This window comes from Xiphophorus hellerii, chromosome 8 (genome assembly GCF_003331165.1).
Source record: "Xiphophorus hellerii strain 12219 chromosome 8, Xiphophorus_hellerii-4.1, whole genome shotgun sequence".
Classification (NCBI taxonomy): domain Eukaryota; kingdom Metazoa; phylum Chordata; class Actinopteri; order Cyprinodontiformes; family Poeciliidae; genus Xiphophorus; species Xiphophorus hellerii.
The window spans coordinates 8,337,764-8,363,711 of record NC_045679.1 but is presented as its reverse complement, the minus strand read 5'-3'; the positions used below and the strand labels follow the sequence as shown (position 1 = coordinate 8,363,711).

At 36.7% G+C, this 25,948-nt stretch overlaps 1 protein-coding gene and 1 long non-coding RNA gene across 4 annotated transcripts in view; one reads left to right on the top strand and one right to left on the bottom strand.

Moving 5' to 3' along the window:
* Positions 1–15,082, bottom strand: part of lrrtm4l1 (leucine rich repeat transmembrane neuronal 4 like 1) — a 78,280-nt gene extending 63,198 nt beyond the window's left edge. The window contains exon 1 of one of the 3 annotated variants that reach the window (XR_004340157.1): positions 14,673–15,076. Coding sequence is in view for 2 of the 3 variants with exons in the window: in XM_032570261.1 (XP_032426152.1) it covers positions 14,673–14,676 (4 nt within the window). In the remaining variant the exon portion in view is untranslated. Of the gene's footprint in view, positions 1–14,672 lie in introns of all 3 variants that reach the window. The other 2 variants (XM_032570261.1, XM_032570262.1) reach the window with 2 other exon arrangements.
* A 204-nt stretch (positions 15,083–15,286) lies between these two features.
* LOC116724703 (uncharacterized) overlaps positions 15,287–25,948 on the top strand; it is a 45,505-nt gene continuing 34,843 nt past the window's right edge. The window contains exon 1 of the long non-coding RNA XR_004340258.1: positions 15,287–15,381. This is a non-coding gene — a long non-coding RNA (uncharacterized LOC116724703). The remainder of the gene's footprint in view (positions 15,382–25,948) is intronic.

Sequence of the window (25,948 nt, the reverse complement as noted above, 5' to 3'; positions counted from 1 at the left end):
TTGTTCTCTCCTTTCTCACTGCAGATACGGCTGGACATGTAGAGATTAAAATTTACCAGAAATACTTCCTTACATCTCTCTGCTTTCTCTAATTTTACTCTAAACACCTCACTGATGATTTAAAAAAAACAAAAAAACGTTAAGTTTTAAAAAAAGTTTCATTCAACAATCATATCCACACTGAAGAGTGTTGTTCTTAACATGATGTAGATTCACCATTACAACACAATTATGTATATCAACTGGAAAGTTTCTGAAAATACAACCTGAAAGAGTCAGTTTAGAAAATTTCTTCTTAAATTTTTTTTTTGAAAATTGGCCAATTTTGTCCAGTCAGAAGAAATATGTTGATAAAATTGAAAGATTAATTTAAACCTAAATCTGTCAGGGGTATGAATAATTTTGCACTTTACTATATGGTGTGTTTACTGACCTTTTAATGCAGCTTTGCATTAAAAGTGTCCTTATTTACCAAAAAAGGCAAAGTTGATGCTTTTGATTGACTTTTAATGCAACTTTGGACTAAAATGTCATTTATTGAATGACACTTCATGACAACAGTTGTAAACACTTATGAAGACTCAATCATTTAGGTGTTAGGTCATGTTTATGACAGCATCCTGTCAGTCTTATGCACACCCGCTCAAATAAAGTGTTACCAAGAAAAATATACAGCATTGTTTCAAATGAAGCAAAAAGAATCAGTTCAAACAAGGACAACATGAAGACTAGGGAAGGAAAATGTCTTTCTGTCTTTCGACCTTTATCTGCAGTGGATTCTCTCCCAGGTTGATCACCCATTCTGTTTACGATCCAGAGGAGCACTCAGATGTAAAAAAGGGTATATTAGTTTTTATGAAACAACCCTCTGAAGCCTAAAGTAGCACATCCAGAAACTTCTCAAACCATTTATTATCCATCTGTGCTTCTGGAAGCCCATTACTCATTCTAAAAAGGAAAGAGATGGGCCTCACCCAGGGACACATTACCAGTCCAACAAATGAATTTCATTAGAGTGCACCATCACACCTACAGTAATTTTGGTCAGTACAAACACTTAGACATTTGCGTTATTGAGCTGTGGAAGGGAAGCCACATAAGCGCAGGAAGAAAATGTAAACCACGACTCACTAGCTACTCGTATAACGCACCATTTAAAATAGAAAAACAGGGAATCTGTCAAAAATAATCCAAACTTTAATAAGAGTTATATCCTGCAAATGTCAACTTAAAAACACATTTAATAGAAGGAAAAATCACCACAAAACTGATGGAGCATCCTCCATTTATTGCTTTCAGGCACACCTTGGGATTTAATTTCAGGATTCGTTCTTTTGAAGTTCACAACTGCCACCAATTAAAATGGATCTGATGAATCTGAAGCAAAGTTCAGCCGCTCTTGTGGGAATTTCCTTAAAGTTTCAACTTATAGGACAGTAAATAAAGAGTAGAGCGAATGACTGCATTGTTAAATTTTGAAAGGAAACATATTAAGGCAGGTCTATGGCCTATACAAAACATTTTTTTGCACAAAATCATTCTTAAATAATGAGATTTTAGTCTGGTCAGTTCTTCCTATTTTGAGTTGTTTTAGGGCGTCTTGTCCCTTTAAATCCAAATAAGCTGCTGGCCACGCCCCCAAATCAACATGTGTCCTCATATGTGAAAATTAATAAAACAAATGCGCAATTATACAACCATGCATCTTTGAGAAGCAGAAGTGGAGCCTACCGCACAGCCAACAAAAATGCAGCAAATGTTTTTTTAAATAAGTCAACAACAAAACACCTGTCTTTTCCAGCAGCCATTGTACAGCAGAAAAACCAGCTGACCCAACATGGTGGCGCTCAACAGGCTGGACTTCACTGGGGTTGCTAGGTAACGACGCAATGCCTGCTGATTTGTGACGTTACATTCCAGATGTTTTTGAAACTCGTCATTTTTCAGACACCAATTTACTGCCAAAAACTGGCTGGCTATTTTTTTTTTTTAAATTTAAGTGCTTGGGCTGTTTTTTAGAAGCAGCAGAAATCCAAATGGAAGAACAAAATGTAAATTTCACATGATATTTCCCCTTTAAGCATGTTTTAACTTGTTTTTTATGGTTGATAATATCGCAGGCAGTTCAAAATAGCAATCAGTTTAGACTAAAATCAAACCAACTAATATCCTTCAGACACCTGAGGATGAGATTTATTTTTAGCATACACCCAAATTGATAAAATAACTGCTTGGTCAGAAGAAATTTTAAATTTAGTAAAAATTTGACCCTGGTTTCAGTTTTGTAAATATACAAAACTCAATATTTTTACCAATTTCTGTGAACTTTTGAGAGTGCAAAACACATTCACGGTCAGCAACGAGCACAGCATGAATTTCGGTCCTCCAGGGCTCACATTTTCAGCAGAAAGAGAGAGTTCACTTTAAAAAGGCACCATAATTAAATGATTAAAGGTTAAATTTTCATGAGGCACATCTGGCACTTTCGTCGACAAATCCTGACAGCATTTACCAGGTTTGTGTCTAAAACTAATCCTTGCTTTACATGTTCATTTTACATTGTGATAAAATGACAGTTGAGATGAAATATCACTTGGAAAAGATAACGATTGGCTATTTATAGAAGCCACATTATTGTAACTGCCACAAGTACAAAGAAAAAAAGAACAAAAGAGAATATTTTTGTAGATGTGGGTCCCCATTTTCTGCTTTAGCAGGGTATTTTTGTGCATCTGTAAAAGTTGCTCACTGGAGAAAACACCCACTGTTTAGGGAAAGTCTTAAATTAAAAATAATAAACTAAATCTGCTTATAAACTTTACTTTTCACAGATGCTTCTGCCTGCCCATTCTGGTCATGTGCCTTTAGTTTTCCCTCTGCCATATGGCCTGAGTGATAATGCGATGACTTAAAACCTCATAAATATTCAGGAACATAAGCAAATTTGTTCAAGTACATTCATCCAAACTCCAACTTGAGAAGCCAGAAGCTGAAAAATGCCATCAGACATGCGAAATTGCAGAAAATCTCAGCTTTAAATGTGAGCGTACACAAATGTACAGCCATGAAAGCTGTAATAAATTGTTATGTTGATGTAATGCTTTGAGAAAGAGTCAAAATACACTACTGGTATGAAATTTAAAACTGCTGAATTTAGAAAGTCTATTTTACCTCAAAACTATTTATCAAAGTAACAATAATTGTTATAAATATTCTAAATTATTTGTGTAATGTTATAGAACAACACCAGGAGGAATTGTTATGTTTCTGTTTGATCTATTCTGCTTTTTTAGCAAACTCAAGCATTAGTATTGCAGCACAGCTAGCAGCAGCGCTAGCAAATTCGTATCAACGTTTTGTGCCGTTTACTAATATTTAGTATGTCGAGTCACTCTTGTTTGTGGTGAAGAATGAAGCAACTAAACTCAACAGAGGAGTAATTTTTGCTTTTCTGTTTGAGCTAAACTTTTTTTTTTAGCAAACGTGAGTGTTAGCTAACACTAGTTAGCTGCAGCACAGCTAGCAGCCACGCAAGAAAATTCTACGTTTTGTGCAGTTTCCAAATTTTTAGTGTGTGGATTTTATTAAATCATACTTGTTTATGCTGAATAATGAAGCATATAAGGTCAACAAATTGTTTCTTTTGCTAACTAGGATTGTTAGCTAAAATTAGGGGAGCTAGATACAGAAAGAGATATTCCTCAAAAGATTTCGGCTGTTAAAGGGTTAATTTAAAACAAAACTTCCATGTAGAAACTCTGTTTAGATTGGTAAATATTCTGTGTTACAATACATGTTGAATTTTACTGAAAATCAAGCATAAATGTTTTGAAAAAGTGAGAAAATCCATTATTATCCAATGCACATTAAAGTAAACACAAATTAATTAGAAGAATTTGACACAAGCAGTAAAGGAGACATAGAAAAAAAATCTAGAAAAACAACAGTTACTTCATCTGAAGTTGAGCTAATTGTCCAAACTGGGGAAAACTAACAGTGCACTTCCTGTTAAACACAAAATATTTATCGCAACACATGGTGGAGGCAGCAAGATGTCTTCCTTTAGAAAGGGAAAGAAAGCTGGTCAATTAAACACAGGGTAATCCTCTGAGACATCAGGTTTGAAATAAAAGAGTCCAAATCTCAAGCCAATTGAGATTTTGTAACAAGACTTTAATATTTACTAACGCTCTTCATTAATTGTAACAGAACATGAACAAGTGTAGAAGAGACATACCCTAAAAAATGCTGGTATTGCAGCTTAAAGGTGGTTATATAACATATTAACTAACTGGGTCTAATTAAAAATGAATGCCTCACATTTCAGACCTTTATTTATAAAAAATAAATAAAATAGTAAAGATAAGTTCCTTAATCATCCAGTTTCTGTGCTACTAGTTTTTCATCAAGCAAAAATTCAGTAAATGCATGAATGTTTGTGGCTGTAACCTGATATGGGAAATAAAGTAAGTATGATCAATACACGTCACTTTATTCATGAGGTTAAATAAATTATCGAGTACAAAGCTTTTATAATTATTGTAGTGACTGTCTCCAGTAGTTTTCCATATTGGTCTTGAAGTGCTGCAATTATAAAAAGTCGCTGCAGAAATGAGTCATAAGATGTTTCTATAGAAGTGGTAGTTCCCTCCTTTAGAGGAATATTATGATTATAGGACTTTGCTTCTTACTTTCACATTTGAGGTGAAATAATTCAAGTTCTAACTCTGCTCTGACCTCTAAACCCAACAGTAAGCACAAACTAGATGGAGGAGCTGTTCAATTATCCACCTTTTGAGTCCTTTGCTCATGCGTGAACCACGAGGGACCGCAACCCTCGCTGGGAACATTTTCCTTCACGTCTGCCCAGACTGCAACAAGTTTATTTCAGTTATTTTCCATCTTTCTAACACCAAAAGTGTCAACACTATTCAAAGAAATGACATCTAGATGGTTTGTTGCTTGAAACATCTTTGTGCGTCGAGTCCCAGCAGTTCAACGTACCATGAATGTCTTTGACTTTTACTCCCACACCCCTTAACATCCAAACCGGAGCTGTCAGGAAGAGTCAGCTGAACCTCTTCACAGACCAATAACACATCTCACTGCCTTTTCCTTTGGACCACACCGAGAGGTGACGAGCTGATCAATATGAGCAGGAGATCATCTGCTAAGTCTGACATTTTGGAAGATGGGTGAAGTTCTCTTTGAACGAATGTGTTCACTCGAAGTCCCCAAGACAGTCAGGCGTCAGTGGCCTTATTTTCTCTTATAGTCATTAAGTTGCACATTTCCTAGCTGCATTCCCATTGCAGATGGCTGTTGGAAGTGATGGGCATATGGTTCTCACTCTGGAGAGTAAACTTCCAGATTAGTTCCTCAAAATAACTCAAAAAGCAAGCAACACAGAATATACAAATGTGTTCACTTGAGCAAACGTTTCCACTTTCACAAAAAAGTACAGGCACAGAAAATAAGGCATGTTTTCTTGCCATGTTGAAAACATCAAATGGGAAAAAGATAATCAATTAAAATAGGACCAGTTATGTCTATTTAATCCAGTGGATTACCCATATCAATCAAATCTATACTGTAGATTTCCATTTCAGTGATCACATTAAGACAATGAATTTGAAACCTTCATCACAAATAATATTCATTAGACAAAATATACATTTCAAACAACTGAAGAGGATTTTGAGGCCAACTTTTCAGAAAACAAATCACGTGTGTAATTGGAAGCTAAAGTTCAAGAAACTCTGGACTGAAACTTTTATCTAATTATTTAAAGCAAGTGCCTGTTAGGGATGTGCGACATGGCAAAAAGTCACAATATATATTGTGATGAGTGGTGGTAACGAGGTTTTCTTTTTGTAGTTTCGTCATCGTTATGTCACTCCCCCCCCTACCGTGACATCTGCCGCTCTCCTCCTTAGCATCGCGCTAACACCGCTGGAGGGTTAAGACACCGGATCCATTGGACTCGGCCAGCTTTACACGTGTCCCGGCGTGAACCGCACCGATCCCATGTGAGCTTTTCCCTTCACTTCCCTGCTGTCTGACTGTGACATCTGCCGCGCTCTTCCTGAGCATCGCGCTGAGACCGCAGGAAGTCCATATAATTTACATTTTTGCACCTGCCTTTTTGACGAAATCTTTTTTAGCACCGGTAGCCATGCTGCTTCTCACTCCCTCCGTTTTGATACCGGTCGATTACGTCATCCACAAGCATTACCGCGGTTAGCCAGCAGATCTTTAACGTGGACTAAATTCCTGTCATTTCTACCATATACATCGTGCATTTCTAGTGCCCATTATCATAATTCTTGGCATTGTTTTGTAACATTACATGTTTTCTTCAGAAATGTATTAATGTGACTGCCCTGTCAGTGGCCTGAAAGTTTTATATATATATATATTATATATATATTAGAGACACCGATATGTTTGACATCGTCTCCTCTTGTGCTTGTCACCCAGCAAGTCCTCACAGATGTTTCACGTCTGGCATCTGTGGATTCATCAATAGCTAATGAAATGCTTTCTGCATCATTTGCAATATTTCATATTTTCTGATTGTTGTCGTGGTCTACATAGGGGTTTGTTTGATTTTGCCGCCGTTTGAAGTCTGATCTAATCATTTCATTGTTGAAGAAATCTTTTCAAGGACAGCAACGTAAAACAGAATATGCTGCAGGTTACTTGTTGGATGTAATTTTGAATTCAATGCAAAACGAATGAAAGAATCACAATATCATCCCTGCTTTATAATTTAAAGCATAATCACTGACCTTCATCTCTTTTAAGCCATTTTCTTTCAGAAAATAAAGAACGCGCTGCTGAAAACCGTGGGAGTTTTTTGATTGGATGCGTTCGAGGGAAAATGTACAGTTTCAATCTTTGGCTGATTGATTGGAGGATCTACAGGATTTTCGTTCAGCCATTTTCTGACTTATAAAGATCAACAAACATTCACCGTACGTGAACCGTCTGTCCTCTTGTCTTTTCCACTTTGAGGAGAGAAATCAGCCTCTGCGTCCCAGAGAAACTGGAAGTCAATTGTTATCCAATTGAGAGTCCCTAAATGCTCATCAGTTTAAGGAGTAAAAAATAAACATTAAAAATAACATTTTTTATTCTCCTGCCATTTCTGAGTGGCTATGTCACAATATATTTATACTCCAGGGAATCTCTACTGTTTAAATGTTGATACACATTTAAGTGCAAATTTTAAAAAAATGCTTCTGCTACATTTACTTAGTTATAAGATTTGTAGCATCAAGAATTTAGCATTTGAAGATTAAATTCTCCAGGCTTCTCGCTCTTCTAAGTTCATTTTGTCATTGACAGCAGATATTTATAACGCGGGCTGGGAAAAATGAGAAAAGGAAAAAAGTGGCAAAGACAGAAAGAAGGAAAGATGAAGACAAAGAGGACAGAAAGACATAAAAAAGAAAAAAGATACAAAGTCTGTCTTTCTGTCCCGTCTTTCAGAGAGAAACAAAGACTGGACAGAAAGACAAAGACAGAAAGAATGAAAAAAGACAAACAAGATGGACAGAATGAAGAAAGGAAACAAAAAAGAACAGAAAAGGGTGTACAAGAAAGGACAGAAAGGAAGGGTAGAAGGAAGAAAAGACAAGGGCATGAAAAGGAAGAAAGGAATAAAAAATCAAGAAAATAACAGAATTGAGGAAGAATAGAAAGAAAGAAGAAAGGGATGAGTGAACAGAGTAAAAAATAAAATTTAGACAATGGGATGGAGAATAAAATCAGGAAATTTAAATATTTTATCCACACCTTAAATCCTGAAATCCAGTTCCAGACTTTTCCCGACTTTGTAGTCAAACCTGTTGACTCCTGAATTATTCTTGGTATAAATAAAACAAACGAATCACTGAGCAATTTTCCCACGCACCGATAAATTGCCTTTCCCATTGATCAGGCTGGTAGTGGCCAAAGGTATGAAACCATGGCAACCAAACGCAGGCTGTGAAAACATCACGCCACGTCTCTCCCCGTCTCGCTCACCGCGCTGCTCGTCTTCACGCTGCTTCGGGTTTGAGAGTTTCGGGTTTCATGGAGTCACAGACGTCAACATATCAAGGAGAAACTGCACATGCTGCACAACAGGAGGGAGGAGGGAGGCAGAAATTCAAACTACCGACCCTGAGATATACAGAGAACAAATCAAAAGTGATATTCTCTGCCATATGACAGCTCAGAGTGGTGAGTGGGCTGTGATGGAGCGAATAAATCACTATACATGAACAGAAAATGGCTGGAAATATTCCACTCGTTTATTAAATTGCTCCCCATTGATGGGTTGAACCCAGAGCTTCTCAACCATTTTCAGCTGACTACCTAACCTGAAACATGAATGAAATATTAGTCTCTTGTTTTCTTTGTTCAGCTTAATGAGAAGAGTGGCGCTACTTGGGCATTTTGAGTTATTTACAGAATCTGAAAGTGTGGAGTCAAAGCTTTCCAATGATGTCAAAGACATGGAAATAAAAAAGATGTTCTTTTCTACCATAGTAAAGAAAAATAGACTTGAGTTGCTATAGCAGAAACAAAAAATCTTCTTCTGTACCATTAAATATAAAACTAATCCTCCCGTTTCTATTAATTGTATTTATTTATTGTATTTAATGTAATCATTTGAATTAAATAAAAATGGCTAATGACGCGTAAGCAAAGTTATAAAAAAGCAAAGAACACTTCTCACTAACTGAACTGTTCATAGAGCCGTTCAAAGGAATCTAATCGCATCATATAAGCCACGTGTCAAACTCGAGGCCGGGGGGCAAAATCTGGCTCGCCAAAGCTTTTTATGGGGGCCTCTAGACTCCAAATTACATCAATTAGTCCCTACAGTTTTTCACAAATACGCAAAATTCACACAAAATCAACAGATCCCCACATCCTTTCTGATTTTCACTGCAAATCTTTCTCAAAATTGATCACAAACATTAGGTTTACATGACTGCTGCCTCAGCCTTACTTGTTGTCAAGTTAAAGTCCGTGATCAATACAGCGATTTTTAAAAAGTCACATTTAATGTCATGCATTAGTGCAAATATCGTAAAAACTTCCTTACAAATATTACTAGCGTAGCATCACAAAATGTGTGATTTTGATTGCAAAAAACTACAAAAACAATCACAAACTCCTGGATGGACTAAAACGATTCTCAATATTTAATTTTAAGAAACACTTATTCAATGCTGAAAAAACAGCTAGTTAATGATGCTTTGACAGTTCAATGGTTTTATCATTTGATTCTGGGACAACCGGCCCTTTAAGAACATTCAGATTTTTTATAAGACACAAAATAAAAATTAAATTTGACACTCCTTAATATAAGTAATCCTGGAGTTGTTTTCTTTCCACTGATATCTGCATATTTCTTTTGAAACATTAAGCCACTTTTCCATTATTATTATTATTAACACAATCCTTTGGTAAGCTAGCGGTAGCGTCGCACTTTGAGATGACGTCACAGCAAATAAACGGTTGTTTACATGCAGTACCTTGCAGACCACTAGGGGGCGCCCAGGGACCACAGTTAACCATTTCATTCTTGAGGACAGACCTTATTTTGTCGCCTAAATCTATGCCTACATGCTAACGCTAATTAAATCCTCCATTATGAGCAGATAGGTGATCTTCGCCGCATAATGGGCCAGTTCTAGTAATTGTTTACACCGCAGGCAGCCCATTATAATCTTTAAATTGGGGAAAGAAAACGAAAACATGCCACTTATTTTAAAAGATTTTCAAGTTTATGTTGGTTTTTTTTAGGGGGGGGGGGGGGGTATTGGTACTCAGTGGGATAATTATTGTTTCAGCCTGATGGAGGAAGCTGACGGATTATTGAACAAATGGGACATTATTTGTGCCTAATTGCCTTGTTGCTCCTGCAGAAGCAGTTCCACCACAGAAGATTAGCATGCTCCATCAGACTGGAGACCATCAGGCCACTGTGCAGCTCTTGTATTATTTATGCTTGTGCTGGTGTGTGTGTGTGTGTGTGCTGCTGGAAATGTGGCTTCTTTGTGTTGTTTGTTATTGTGGGAGGCAGGAATGAATATAAATTCCACGGATTAGGATACAAGTAGGTGATTCGCATTCATCACTCCCGGGCTGTTATGCATCCACGCTTGGCAGCTATTGATGAAGACGAAGGGGAAAAAAATGATGTTTCTGCACTGTTGTTGACTAGTTTCGAAATTAAACTTGTATTGTTGTTTTTTTTTTTGATTGCCGTGCAATTACTGTGATCATTCAATTATGAGCTATACAGAAAAAAAGTGCGAGAACTCTCTGGTTACAGCACGTCCAATGTGACACTTGTTTTGATTGCTGTTGTCACACTGGTATTTTTTAATCATCTTTCAAAGAAAATATTAGTACTTATTCTCATGGTAAATGAAATAGTCATAAAAAATTAAGTTGTTTTTCCATTTTTATGCTAACTTGTTTTGATGCATCAGTGAATTGAAAGGTTTTTGACAAGATCAAAGTTTTCTATGTTCACTAAACACTCATGTCCTGAATAGGCAAATGATGTTACAGCAAGCATGTAAATATACATAAAACTATGAAAAGTGAAAGAAGTACACATGTAATAATTACACTAAATAAAAAACCAAATCTCAAGAAAAAAAACCCAATTATAGTTAAATCTACACTTATTTCATGTGATACATAACTTGTGTTCACATCCAAATGGACTTTAAAAAGAAACTGGAAGAAGAGTTAAAAGGAAATAAATTATGTAAAAAAAAGTGTATATACCTAAGAAATAAGTGGCAACAAATTATTCAAAAGATAGTTCAAACAAACCACTATTATTAATAATATTATCCTTTTAAAAAACAAAGAAAATGTCACATCCAAAAATTGGAATAATTATAAAAACTCAGAATAAGTCTAATTTGTATGGGCAGGTGTCCAAAATAAATGTTTTCTAAAAGCTTCTTGAATTTCTAATTTATATAAAATTGTATCATTTCTTTAATTAGTACTTTGATATGTGTAAAATAAAACTGCACATCCTTCAGCAGGGAGTAATGAAACACGTTTCCCCTGAGGTATAGCTGCCATACTTCAAATTTAATTAAAGTTAATTTTAAACGTTGTTTTGGGAATCAAAATAGATGCACCAACATATTTCTGAATTATATTAACGAGCCTCAGGCTATGAACGTAAAGGCTTTAACACCCTGAAACTATGTTTGAGACTTTTATTTTGAAAGTCAGGAAGTACTTCTATATATTGCATTGATTCTAAACACGTAAAAACTGTGAGAATAACCCAACTGAATAACTATTAGCCACCAAAAGTTATGCAAAAATTAGCAAATTGTGAAAACAGAAGGCAAATTTTCTTTTACCCAAAATATTCAATGTTTTTATGATTTTGTTTAACTCAATATCTTCGTCTTTTGAACATGTTGTATTACTGAAATCCTAATGCAGACCCATTACTGACATTTAAAAACATTTATAAAGCATCAACAATGAAAGGAAACGTTTTCAGCAAGTCTCTTTTTGTAAAATTTAAACAGCAATTCTTTTTCAATTACCGCAACTGCAACTCACTCATGTTGATTGTTTAGAGTATGGTTACCTTTTAAGTCAAACCACAAGTATTAATAGATTTATTATAACCTACAAAGATGGTAGATTTTATGTTAAACAGGAAAAACAGGCTATAAAGATCAAAATTAATCAGTTCTCTTAAAACAGGCTATAAAGATCAAAATTAATCAGTTCTCTTAGTCACATGTTGAATTGTTACGGATTCTTTGTTCGTAAAAACTGCCGTGTCCATTTAAAGGGGAAAAAAATAAGCACTGTAAAAATAATATCACACCCAAGACAAATGCAGGCACTTATTTTGGGTAATTGTGGTGACATAATTAAAAGTGTATCAGTATCTGCTCATTAGCTGCACCAAGCTGCTTATTACTTGGGGAAATGCCACAGTTCTGCACAGATGTGTGGGTTGCATGGATTCTTAAAGACTATTAGTCTAATTCAAATCAACTAGATTTATTTATTTTTTATCTTTATATTACTTCTAATGTGAATCAGCTGGATTTGAAATAGGAGGAATATAAAGTGGAATCTGCAGAATTAAAAATCCATGTAGAAATGAGTGAAACGCATGCAGATTGATTTTCTATTCTTTTCTAGCGGTGCTACAAATAGTCTAGATGATGTAGATCTGTGCTATTAAACACAACCCATTACTGCAATTTAATTAAAGTGCTGCATATTAGTTTGTCATAGTAATGTGCAATAATTGTTTAACTACTTTATTAAGGCAACAAATTTAGTCTAAACATTTTGATTAGAAACTTAGAGTCAACAGATAGCTAGCTAGCTTGCTAGCTATTCTCGTTTATTCTGTCCTATTTCTAAGGTTCATGTGGGTTATATTCTGTAATATATATCTAATAAGTAAATCTCAGAGTTTGTGACTTGTGGTTCAGAAAAGTTGCTGCAAGAATTTAGATTTGCATCCAGTTTTAGCTTGTTTATCAACAAGGCTACTTGCTAGCATGCTACAGCGTTAGCATTAACTGTGGATTGTCACTTCCAATTACTGACTTAGCTTTGGTTTTCAAGAAAAAGAAATTATTGACCGACTAATTGAGGTTAAAGGTTTAATTCGCCAACAGACCCCCATATATTCAAATATCGATTAGTCTATTTTATTAAGAATGCTATCAGTTCAAGAGTTCAGGAGGTGAGATGTACAGTACTGACTCTTTATGACCACAGAGAGCATTTGCATATCTTATCCTATCATTATTGGTTCACTGCTGCAAACTTTGATAGTTCTTTCATACATTTCATATAAGGGTGAATATATAGAAAATTCTCCAACATCATACTGCACGATTTTCCAAAAATGTCAAAGAAAATTACATAACTAAAGTACATTTTAAAATTTATTTGGCGTGTCCCCAATTTAGAGACCAAATAGTATATTTTAGAAGCAAAAAACATACAGGTTTTTAAAGTATGAAACAAATAGATTACAACTCAAACTTTCCATTATATTTACAAGCGGAAAATAATGATGTACTTCCATAAACAGAGAATTATGTTAACAGAAACCAGATTGTATTATTGACAAAAGAAGACATGATTGATTGTAATGTTAATCAGCAGTCCACAGGCAACACAGAGAATAAAACAACTAGCGCAGACATCTTGACCAGGAAGTCAAAGTCAGACCACAGTTTAGATTTTTGCTCCGTTTCAGTACAAAACATAAACCAATTATAGAAAAAGTTTTCTCCAAACGTTGCATGTTTTGCTTCCATAATTCAAGCACGACACAAACTGAAGAGTTGGCGTTTTTGGTGGAAAATAGAAAGGTGATGCTTGATTACAAAAACGTAACAATGCTGGTCAGAATTGGAGCAGGAAAGATTTGAATTAGAGACAGTCAAAAGTGGTGAAGTGCAGATAGACTGGGCTTACTGCAGAACCTTTTAGATTACTCTTAGACAACAAATATGGAAAATAAATCTCAACTCGCTTCTTAATTTTTTGTTGTTTTTTTAAGAAAAATGTTTTTCTATAAGTTTAAGGAAAACAATTCTTTAAAACTTACGATTTTTTAAAAGACAATTTTTCTCTTTAAAGAGTTTTAAAAATATATTTTTTTATTTAAAAAAGTTTCAGAATTTTTTTCAAACATTTTTTAAAGAAATTTTATTTTTTTAAGGAAAAAAATATCCATCACCTAGAAGGACTTTAGAAACACAGAGCTATTACTCAATTTCTTTTTCTCCTTTGGTCAGTGTGGGTTTTTTTTTAAAGCAAGGCTGAACATGAAAAAATAAAATAAATATGACATTCAATTCCATACTAAGTCCTTAATTTGCGTAATTTCTACTCAAAAACATTGAATCCAAATGAAATCTATGGCAATAAAAGTTTGGGAGGGGATCTAACAGTTTGGTTTATGTAGAAAGTTGCTTTAAAAGAGCCTCTGAAGCTGCTCAGCGTCGCTTAATTATTTCCCAAGCAGCTCAACTGATAAGCCTCAAAATGCATAGAGAACAAAAAATAATTATATAAAAAATGAAATAAAAATTGGAGCAGCTGAGCCCAAAACCACAGAGACGCGCAGAACCGATGCGTGTGGGTTTGCGGGGTTGAGCGGTGAATTTAGCTCTGGAGCAGCCAGTCAGTAAAATGGAGGAGGTGATAGGCAGTGTGGGATGAGATTGTAGGTGCCCAGAGCTGTCAGGAGGAAGAGGAGGAAGAAGAAGAAGAGGGGGGGTGTGGGGTTGAGTCAAAACATGTCAGGGCTCTGGAGGGAGAGACGGGAGGGATAGTAGGACGCAATTAGCCAGTCACATCTCTACATTTTGACCGTTTTAAGGTCAGGTTCAGGCGGTGTTAATAAACTTGTCACAGCAGCTTTATTAGCAATGACAAACAGAAGGAACGGCTCTGACTCTCTGTGCACAGCCACTGATTCTAGATTTTTATTTATTTATTTATTCCAAATCTGTCCCTAAAAAGGATTTAGTAGGAAACGCATCCAGACAGAACCGCTGCTCACACCGCGGATAAATACGTGGATTTCTTCAGAATATGAAGGAAAATGTTTTCCAAAACCCCCTTTTCCCTCCACTTACCCATGTTGTCTCATCGGTCCAGTTCCCCGGTCCTCCGCATGCAGCACGACTCCCTCCGTGTCGCCTTTCCCAGCCCAGTCTACTTGAGGAGCGCCGCGGGTGATTCACCTGCCTTCATTGTGAAATAACTCTCTCATCAGAAGAAGAAGAAGAAGAAGAAAGGGGGAAAAAGCTCTTAAAGTTTGCGCTGTTGGTCCATGACGCAGCGCAACTTTCCCAAATAAAGCCGAAAGGATCCGTCACCCAGAAAGCGCCATGGTGTCGGAACCGGAGCGCCTCCAAGTTCAGAGGTGATGAAGAGCGGCGGCTCTCTGCGCAAACATCCAGCGGGAAGGCAGAGAGGGACCGCCGACAGCCGGGATGCTCCTGTGCAGCAGCGCAGGTTGATTATTGGCGATGTGCGCGCGCCTGAGTGAGGAGGAGGAGGAGGAAGGTGAGGGATGGGGAGGATGGGGGGGGGGAGAGACAGGCAGGCAGACACGCGCGCACGTGTGGGTTCAATTAAAACGAATCAGACGCCAAATACCCGACTGGACTCCGCATATCCGGAGAGTTTAATGTCATCATCATCATCACCATCTGATCGGCGCAGTCAAAGTAAAGCGGTGCGGACGCAGCAGCCGCGCGCCTCACTCCTGACGCTGCGTGCTGCAGGTGTGGTGGAGGATAAACGACGGCTGTATGTGGTCATCATCATCCTCATTACATCGTGAGTAGGCAGCCCGCCTGATCCCACCTCGTGTTGCATAATTACTGCAGATGGGAAGGTTCAGTTCATGCGTTCATGTAAGAAGCTTTCAAGCAGAGGCGGTCCTAGCCTGTTTGGCGCCCCGGGCGAACCACCTTTCCCACACTGTGTAAAGTAGACTCAGACTGTACTCAATATTAATTTACTAAATTGTAACGTTTGAGGACTTCAGCACTTAAATCTCGGTTTTGCTTTCACTCTGGGATTAAACAAATCACTTTGCAAACATTAAAGTGATCCAAGAATAGTTGAACATTTTGGCCTAAATATGCTGCAATTCTCCTATTAACTAAAAAGTTGCTGTTTGTGATATGAAAAAACTCATAATTACTTTAAAAAGAACGTACATCTTTTGTTTTATTTTTCACCCATGGAGGTCGCCATTTTTTCACCTTACTGGAATCTACAGAGTAAACAAAGGAAGGTTAACTTTACCCGAGTAGTTGTTTATCATATTGTGTTTGGCTGGTGTAATTTTAGATAATGCCACACTGTGTCACTGTTGGGTGTATTTAAAAATAAATAAAAAAATTTAAAAAAAATTTAAAAACAGTGAGGTGAATATGGATCACGTCCCACACACAAAGAAAGAAAAGCTGGAGCTGGAGAGAGCCAAACAACTTCCGAATTACATACATTTATGCCCTCAACATTTCTCTCCAGAAGACTTCGAGTCATTTGTAAGAGCAAAACTGACAAAGGCTCTAACTGTCATGAAGTGCAGTGGTGAAAGCGGTGAAGGAGACGCAACAGACCCAGATGAGATGAATGATGGAAGTTTAATGATGACAATATACTTAAATAAGTCCAAAACTCCACAAAACCTGGCAGCACAGTAGAGCGGAAGGCTAGGGCTCAACACTGGTAGCAACAGGCTACACGCATGGACCAGACACATTGACAAGGACCCAACAACACACAGAGACACAGGTGAGACTAAATACACAGGAGGTAATTAGGGAACGAGAAACACCTGGGAGTAATCAAGGGGAAGACAGGACAACACGGAGACACAGAGACACAGGAAACTCAAAATAAACACACAGAAAAACACGGAACATGACACTAACAGGTGACCTTAAAGAGGTAAAAATAAATGCCCTGCCGACAATTTGTATTCACAAAGCGCCTACATCAGCCTGACCGCACTGGAAGCTCTGTTAAACACTAATGGAGCTCTGCGACCGACGGCACAACTAATTGTGGATCCCTTTAATTTTTTAAGTTTTAATAGTTCATTCCTAGTTTAGTTCAGTTTTATTTAATTCCTTTTTAATCCGATTTATTCTCTGAGTTTCTAATTAGTTTGCTGGTTGTCAGTTATAAGTAAATACTTCAAACCACCAAATATAACCCAAGAGTAAATATGCAGAAGCTACACACACAGTCTTCCTTATTTTCACTCTCTCAGCCAATCAGCTTCAAGGAAACTGAAGAACTCCTCCTTTCAAAATGCCGCCCCATATTTCAGATTCATGTTCAGCATTTACTTTAGAATATTTTATGTGTACTATACAAAAAAGTGCAAAACATAAATTTTTCACTAATAATTGGGAGTTGAAAATTAGCAAATAGCTGACTGCTGCTTTTATTGAAACATCATAAAAAAAAATTCCAGCTACTCTTGTACTGCTTTGGTGTGGAGTGCTTTATATACGTGAACATTTGTAACTATGACACTTAGCAGTATTTTATTGCCACAAAGATCAGATTTCTTAATATTACATTTTCAATAAAACAAGCAGACCCAACGTTCTGTAATTTCTTGAATGTAAAATCATAACATCTCCTTAAAATCACGTAATTGTCTACATTTCATCCCTGGAGGTTTTATTTACGGTCAGAAGAAACAGAATTGAAATGTGTTTTTTATTCGTATTAGTAATTTTCCTGCTGTGGGCAAAACATCTGCTGCACCTGGCAACGCACGGCAAAACTAACAACACCGTCTCTTTAAGGCTCTTCTCGAATGTTTGAGTTTGTTTGAATCTAAATCAATTCAACATCCACCTGTAAATTCACTGTAAAGTTTCTAAATAATATTTTGAGTCTCAACATTAAGTGATTTTTCCCCCCTTTTTATTGATGTAACAAGAATCTCAACAGAAATGTTTCTCTGCAGGTCACTCAGGAGGAAACATGAAAAGAACAACAAAAGTAAAAAGTCAATTTAACAAGCACAGGCAGCGGCCCGTTTGGAGCGCTTGAAGTGTTTTCTGTCCCAGTTCTGGGAAGGCAGGACCTTCAATCAGTTTAGTTTGGAGACGCTAGGCCTGTTTTCTCACCGACTGTAAACCTAGAAGCACCAGCACCAAGTTTAATGAGACCAACTGCAACAGCAGCGTAAACATTTAGGAAATAAATTACTCCTTAACGAGTTTCACCTTGAAAAACAAAATCCAGAAAATTAGAGATAACTTTGGTTCAGATAAAACTTTTTAGATATTTACATGCAGGAGATTAGAGAAAATCTTCCACTGAGAAAATATATAGAGGTTTTTTTTTTTTTTTGGTTTTTAAACAAACAAAAAAAACTAACATTGTCCTTAGATGCATCCTGGACAGATTCTGCTGCAGCAAAATCAATTAAAAATTGTTTTATTTATCCCAAAGAGAAATTCAATATTATCATAACTCAGATATTCCAAAAAGGAAGGATGTCTGGGAGCAGTCAGTCTTGCAGTAAATCAGAAGAAGCCTCTGACTGAAGACAGTTGCTGTATAAAAATCTAATGTATCTCATGACATCAGCTGTTGAAAATAAGTCATAAAAGTAACAAAAGAAAACTGTGTGTTTTGTTTTTTTTATTCAGTAGATAGAAAAATCCAGAAAGAGTAGAAATACACCGAAAGTAAACTTAAAAATACTCTGGCTGTTGGTAAGTGCTGCTAATCTACCTCCTTTGCTTTTGCAGCTCCACTTTAAATCTCATCCGTCTCTATGGATAGAGTCAACTCCGATTTTTGGACTTGCTCTACCCGGTGTTGTAGTCAAGACCATCTAACCAGAGACAGTCAAGACCAAGACCAGCGCCCCGCGCTACATGACACAATAAAATGTGAAATATAATCAAAATTGCTAATCAAATTGATCTGAAAGATTCACATTCCCATAAAACACCTAGATATTAAATACTTAGAGCTGAAATAAATTTAACCAATACTAAAAGCAGAACAACAACCTAAAAAGATAACGCCCTGGGCAATTGCCCTTATCATTCATGTCAGAAGTCACCTCTGTCTGCTCCATTAAACATAGCAGTTGAGGCAATGCCCTAGTAAACAGGGCATCATGGCAGACATTACAGCTGCCACTGCACATGCTCTGCATGCTCTTTTGTTCTTGTGTTTTATTTATTTGCTAATAAATATCAATGTATATAATTAAATAAAATAATGATAGCTACTGCAGTGTACGCAGAGCATTACAAGAACAAAGAACGGCTCTCAGTGAGGCTCCAGTCGTATCTTCTTAGTAAAGAGAAGTTCAGGAGACTCGGATCGTTCGTGAATGTCACATCACTATATTGCAGACTTTTGGACACAGTGTTGTCCCATATATGCGACACGTTATGCGACATAATTCAGCGCAGTGAGTGACTTTTTTTTCCATCACATCATCAAGACTGAGACCAAATGCGGTTGAGTCCGAGACGAGACCACCGGAGTCAACACTGACTCTACCTCCATAAAAAACAAACATATTCAACTTTACAAGCTCAGAAAATTTACCGTTTTTTTCTAGAAAATATGTCAAAAGAGTTTTTTGGGGTTTTTTTGTTGCCATTTCTGAATTTTTGGAGCTAGGAATATTTTTTCTAGAAAATTTCTGAGGTTAATCCAAAAATGTTTGAGTTTTTGGCAGAAATTTACTCTTTTAAATACTCTATTGTACATTTTCTATAAAAAACAAACATTCTAGGTTGAAGATCAATCAAAATATTCAAAATATTTCATATATTAAATCTATTTAAATACGTATTATATACTAAATATACATATTATATTGATATACAACTAATATTGTATATTAATATATATACTTAAATATAATATTTACAATTAAATGTATTTTATTCAAAAGATTATTATAACATATTCTAAATATTTTTAATATTTACAATTAAATATTTTCTAAATATTTTTCATATGTAGAATGGTTTAAATATTCTAAATATTTCAGATATTTATTTTAAATCTATATATCAGGTGTATTAATAGTAGTAAAAAAAAAAAGCTAAGTAAATAAATAAAAAATGTTGGTGATATAAAGAGGTCATTTCATCCTTTTGGGTTTGTGCCTCAAGTGTGTTATGCAACATTGTGTTCATGTAAAAAGGTCGGCTCAGTTACAAAGCCCGAAACCCACACCAAAGGGAGTTATTCTCTCCCACGGAAGACACAGCGCCTGAACTAACCGGCTTATCTTCCCTCACTTGTCCACATAACCAAGAGCTGGCGAAGAAATACGTAACATCACCAAAATTATACGTTTAAAAACTCATGTAGATATGTGGTAACAGAGCGAGCCAGAGTTAGAACGCATGTTTTTATCATTAGTGGACAGAAAAACAAAACGCTGCTTAACATGTACGTCACCAACCAGGTGTTGCTAATCAAAGACAATTACGTCACGTTTGTGTTTTACTGACCACCTAACTGACCCCGCGTTCAGATGTTGCAGTCTTTGCCATACATTTCTGAATTTATCCAGGGATTAAATATGTTAAATGTTTCAGATCTTGTCAGGAAAATTAGAAAAACACACAAAGGAAAATATTCTGAGGATTGAGTTGATGTTAAATCTGGTGTTAATCACAAAATAAAATAAAATAAGAAAAAGGAAAGAACTACAAAGCAGCAGTCAAGCAAGGTGGTGGTTAGGGATGGGCATTTATTTTATCGTTTATTGTTTGTGATAAATTTCTTAGCATGATTTCATGACAAATTCAAATTAATTACGTTTTAACCCGTTAAAAACTGTCTGTATTGTCAGCTTTACTATTTTCTCCAGTTTGTTCAATGAAAGTATGAAAAAAATATTAATTTGAAAATATGATTAAATGAAGTTACAGTGTGCAGCTCAATGATAAAAATCCCACAATTTTTTAAAGAAGCTCATCACAATTAAAATAATATTTATTATTACCACAATAGTAACACAACGCGATAAAACTTAAGTCCATATTGCTTACCCTTAGTGGTGGTAGTGGGATGTTCTGGGCTATCTTCAAACCTGGCAACCTAACTTTGTTGACCACTGAAACAACAAAAAACCCAAACAGAATAAACCTTTAAAAGTGGCCTAGTCAAAGTCTGGATTTAAACTAAATTGAAACACTTAACAGCTCAAATATGGCTGACCTCCAAAAATGTCTCCACAGTAAAATAAAAACTCGTCGTCAGACAGAAATCACTTAATGGGAGCTGAAGTTGCAGATTATTATTATTATTATTATTATTATTATCCCTGAAGGGAAATAAAACAGACAGAATCACTAAAATAGTAGTAGTTAAAATATCAAACACCACCAACTCTTTTCGGGTTTTTTTCTCATTTAATAAATTAAATAATTGCTAGAAAACTACTGTTTATCTTCATTCAATAACAGCATTTGATGACTTCAAACATCTTCAGACCAACCAACCAGTGAAACTTGTACCTTTTGATCGATAATCAAGAATTATTGACTTAAATAAAGCTTGTATAGTACTGAAAAGTTATTTGTAAGTTAGTTTTGTCTAATTTCAAGTGTACTAAAATGGTTTACTACTTTCCACTGGTCTGTCTCTGAAAAACAATTCAAGATGGATGAATTTAAATTGCCGTCACATTAATTTAACTTTTGGGCAAAATATTAAAATAAGGGATTCTGTCATCTAATCACCGGTGACAACATTTACTCATATCTGGGTCGACAAACAGTTGTACTGCGAATAAATCTTGAACTTCTGAATTAGACAGCCATCCGTCTCTCTTTATCTCGTCACTCAGCTTGTTGTGTCTCAAAATTATCATGAGAGATTTACTCTGAAGAGGAGAACGAGAGACGCTTACATTATTAATGCACAGCCAGACTTTGAATTTAACTCCAACTGATAATGTTTGTAAATAGTGATGCAAAGTGTTTCCTCTAAATAATGCAAAAGATGTGTTGATTTAGAAAGCAGTATGCAGAACAGAACTTCTCAGTGTTGTAAATACATATATATATATACTGTATATATATAAAAGAAATTAGAATATATATATAAAAGATACTAGAATATATATATTTAATCATATTGATGATTTCATTTAATAGGAGAGTCCAGTCACATCAAAAATAAAACAATTTATTACCAGTGAAGCAGTTAGGATATGTTATGTTATGCCAATAATTTAGACAAAATTAAGATTTTCAACCAGCCTTTCCATCAAAAAATGCAAACAAACGCTAAATTATTGTAGTAGTACTTTTAACTTTTCACAACAGTCCTTCACCTTGCAGCCTTGCTCTTTTTGATGCTCTTTTGTTTCTGATTTTACTAAATACGTGACCATAATTAGTTTTTCAGCGGTTGCCATGGTGACTCGTTTTCTCAGGTCTCCGCTGATTGTCTTTACAGGACCGGAGAACGAGCTAAACTCAGGCACTCGGTTTATTGAACGTCACCCATCAGGGTTCCTCAGTTTGTGATCCACTTGGGTTCCTCTTTCACAAAAAAAAAAAAAAAAAGACTCTTGAAAAGATTTTAATTGAAATATTGCGCGTTAAAATACTGATTTCATTGTTTTTTGTTTGTGAAAGCCAAAAGTCCCATCAGCTCTCACCACAAATGTTCAACAACTTTCAGTAGTTTTAACCGTTAATATGTTGCAGAATAATTTGAATTAAAGATCCCTTTGGGATCCATTAAGTAAGGTTGAATTTTAATTGTTTTGAATTTGATGAGACCCAAATGCAGGCAGGACTGAGGCAGCCCCATGGCGAAAGATGTGTTTAGAAAAATAAAAGTCCAAATAACAGAAAAGCGGGCCGGACTCAGAAATTTAACTGAACTATTCAACACATCAGGATTCATTAGCAGACTCTCTGCTCAACACAGCTGATTCAAAGTGTCCAATTTCCTCCAATGCATGTCAAAGGTCAAGTTTGTGGAACCAGGGAACAATTCTGGACCCAAAAGACTGGTTTTGAACTCAACTGTCCTAATCAGCAAATAACAGACTTACAAGTAAGAGCCAAAAAATTATAATAAAAAGAAGTGAAGTAGACATTGTAAGTGACAAATCCCAAAAATAACACAACTACTAAAGGTGTGTGACATTTAAACATCAGTTTTAGCAATTAAAGTTTCTCAAAACAGGGATCATAATCTACGGAAGAACATTAGGGCCATGTTACAAATAAAAGAATTCAGACTTTTTTAGCCAGAATTGCTACTTTTGATTTCAGAAGAATCAAGTTTGAATTTTGGGAAGATTGAGAACTGTCTTAGGGTTATCAATCATGTTTAATCAAACTTTAGTTCGCTTGCTGAGAAAGTTTGGTTCGTTTGGGGAGGTGAGAATGGTAATCGAACTCTGGTCCGCTTAAAAACCTTGGCCTCGGTTAGATTAAAGTGAACTCTGGTTGGTTTTGAATGCATATGTGACTGCAAGCCAACTGGAGACCGCTCCAAAACCAGTAAGTGGTCTACAGTGCAAGGCATTCTGGGTAAATAAAACCAAAACAAAGGCAGGAGTCTAGCGTTAGCCGGAGAAATGGCTCATGGTTTTTATTAGAAACGAAAGAGAAATCCTACAACTGTTAAAATCTAACACTAGTCCATCTTTGTTTGGAAATAAGAAAGAAGTTGTGTTAAGTGTTTCTTTGGAGGTTTTCATGTAGTTTCCGTCAGTGGGTTTTGGTGCAGCGCCCCCACAGGTAAGGAGGCGAACAGGTTTTTCAATTAGTTTGGTTCATTTGGCACAGAGCAGTAGGAAAGCAAACCACACCAGCTGAAAATGTAAAAAAAATGAAAAAAAGTTTTAATTTTGGTTCCCAATTGAACCGAGTCCACAGGACGATCAGGTGAAAACAGTCATAGGTTTTCCTCTCTCAGTTCCAGGATTTATGGACAGGATTTAACATTCGTTAAAGTCAGTGTCAGTCAGTAACCAGCTGATATTTGCTTAACTGAATCCAATAATCAGCCTCCACTTTTCTATATGGAAGCAACAAGCATGTACATCCCATTTCTCCAACTGTAAATATTATCCAATCCTAGCCAGAGACTGCGTTCTCCTGTGTCGCTCTGCTAGGAGTAAGACGCAGTAATTGAAGGAGAGGCATAAATAAAAGCATCAGGATCTGGACACCGTGTGACAACGATCATATCCCCATGCTCAAACTGTTGACTTGCTGGGTGCATTCACATTTCCACGCTCCCACCTTTTTATTGAACACAGCTTGTGCGTGTTGGTTCTTGCAGAATTGAAGGAAATCGATATGTGAAGCGGAATTAAAAAGCAAAAACAAAAAAGGAGGAAAGGCTGCGGTGAGAAAAATGAAACGTATTGAATTGTGCTATGGTACAAATGCCTGAATGGTTTTTTAAATGAATGCAAATTACCTTGATAAATAATTTATACAACCACACAAAAACAAGAAAGGTGTTACATAACGAAAAATACAGAAACAGGAGTAGAAAAATTTTTACTTTTGATGAATATTTTGGCTCCTGCATCTATTCGGTTGCACAACTTTTGGCAACAAAAAACATTCCTAAATGTTTCTCGTAGCCGTTTAGAGTCTGTTGGCACTTCCTTCCCCTCTTCTGCTGCTCACTCTATTTTAAGTTTGCAGTCATTTTGCGGAGGGGCAGGTCTCAGGTCTCTCCGAAGCTTTCCAGTGGGATTCGGGTCAGGACTTAACACTGGGCCGTTTAAAGCAGCGCTATTCAGCCGCTCCTTTGTGCAGCTGGGGGTGTTCTTTGAGTCATTGTTCTGCCAAAAGAGCCCTTTCTGCTCCGGGTCTTTGTTGCTGATTAACACGTTTCTCTCTAAACTGCCTTTGTAATATTGAGATTTCATCGTTTCCCTTCACATAAAATCAGACGTGCATAATGACCATGTTGAACCGTGTGCAGGCGTAATGGTTTTCTTCCTTTCATCCACTGCAAAACTAACAGAGTAAGGAATTATTTTATGTCCTTTCCAAAGGAGCAAAATATAAATGAAAGCCTTTCCATTTCATTTTGGACATTACTTCAATCAAAGTAAAAATACAGACTACATTTAACACCCAGTTTATTAGATACACCTTGCTAGTACCGGGTTGGACACCATTTTGCCTTCAGAATTGCCTTAATCCTTGAGGGTATAGATTCAACAAGGTACTGGAACATTCCTCAGAGTCTGGTCCATATTGACATGATAGCATCATGCAGTGGCTGCAGATTTGTCGACTGCATGTCCTTGATGCGAATTTCCCGTTCCACCACATCCCAAAGGTTCTCTATTGGACTAAGATCTGGTGACTGGAAGCCATTTGAGTTCAGTGAACTCACTGTGTGCTCAAGAAACCAGCAGCCTGAGATGATGCCGTGTTGTCCTGCTGGAGTAGCCATCAGAAGACGGGTACACTCTGGTCATTAAGGGATGGACATGGTCAGCAACAACACTCAGTGAGGCTGTGTGTGGTGTTGACACCAGCGGTCGCGTTAACCGAATATTTTCCGTGTTTGACCGGTTGGTTTTTTAAACAACGGGGAAAATTTAAAGCCCATCGGTCATTTTGCCAATTTATAATTAACACCTTTGACTGGTGCACACGGGCAGACATTATAGACTTCACGCAAAGAGTTCATCGTAGAGGCAACTAAAAATCAATCAATAAAAAAAATTCTTTCTGAATATCATCTCATGGACGCCGAGCTAAATGCGTCTTTCTGACCGGAAGCTCACAGCGTGTTGGAGAGTCATGGGCCGGACGCTTTGGAGCGTCTGGTTAGGAAGCGCATTCAAAACTTTTGGTAGAAATGGCGCGTTTAATTCCAGTCTCCATTACATGCAGAACAGAGAAAACTAAAGAGTTTTCAATGTTGTTAATCCGTTTATAGTCTAAACAGAAGAGCCGGAGGTTTGTCTTGAGGAAATAATTGACAGTGCAGAAGTTAATTAGACCGTAACTTGAGCAGTGCGCTGCACAACCAATGTGGGCTCCGCCGCTGCAAAGAATTAAACTTAATTAATTCTTACCTCATTCAATAAAAGGAGTCTTCTTTGTTCACGTTACCCTCCAGCGCCCAGGAGAGCGGCAGATGTAACTTCTGTCCATTTCGGGGAAGCGAAATCACGCAAAAAGATCATCGTAAAAGCGCACGTCCGAACTATAGGGTATAGGGTATTACCACATAGGGTAAAAAAACTCGCAGAGTTCAATTGATCGGTTTGGGTCAGACGGATCCAACTGACTGATGAACCAGCAGATTTCTCTGTAGATACGACCAGGAGGAATTGGTGAGGCTGTGCGTTCAGACCCCAGCAGTTGAAATGACCGTA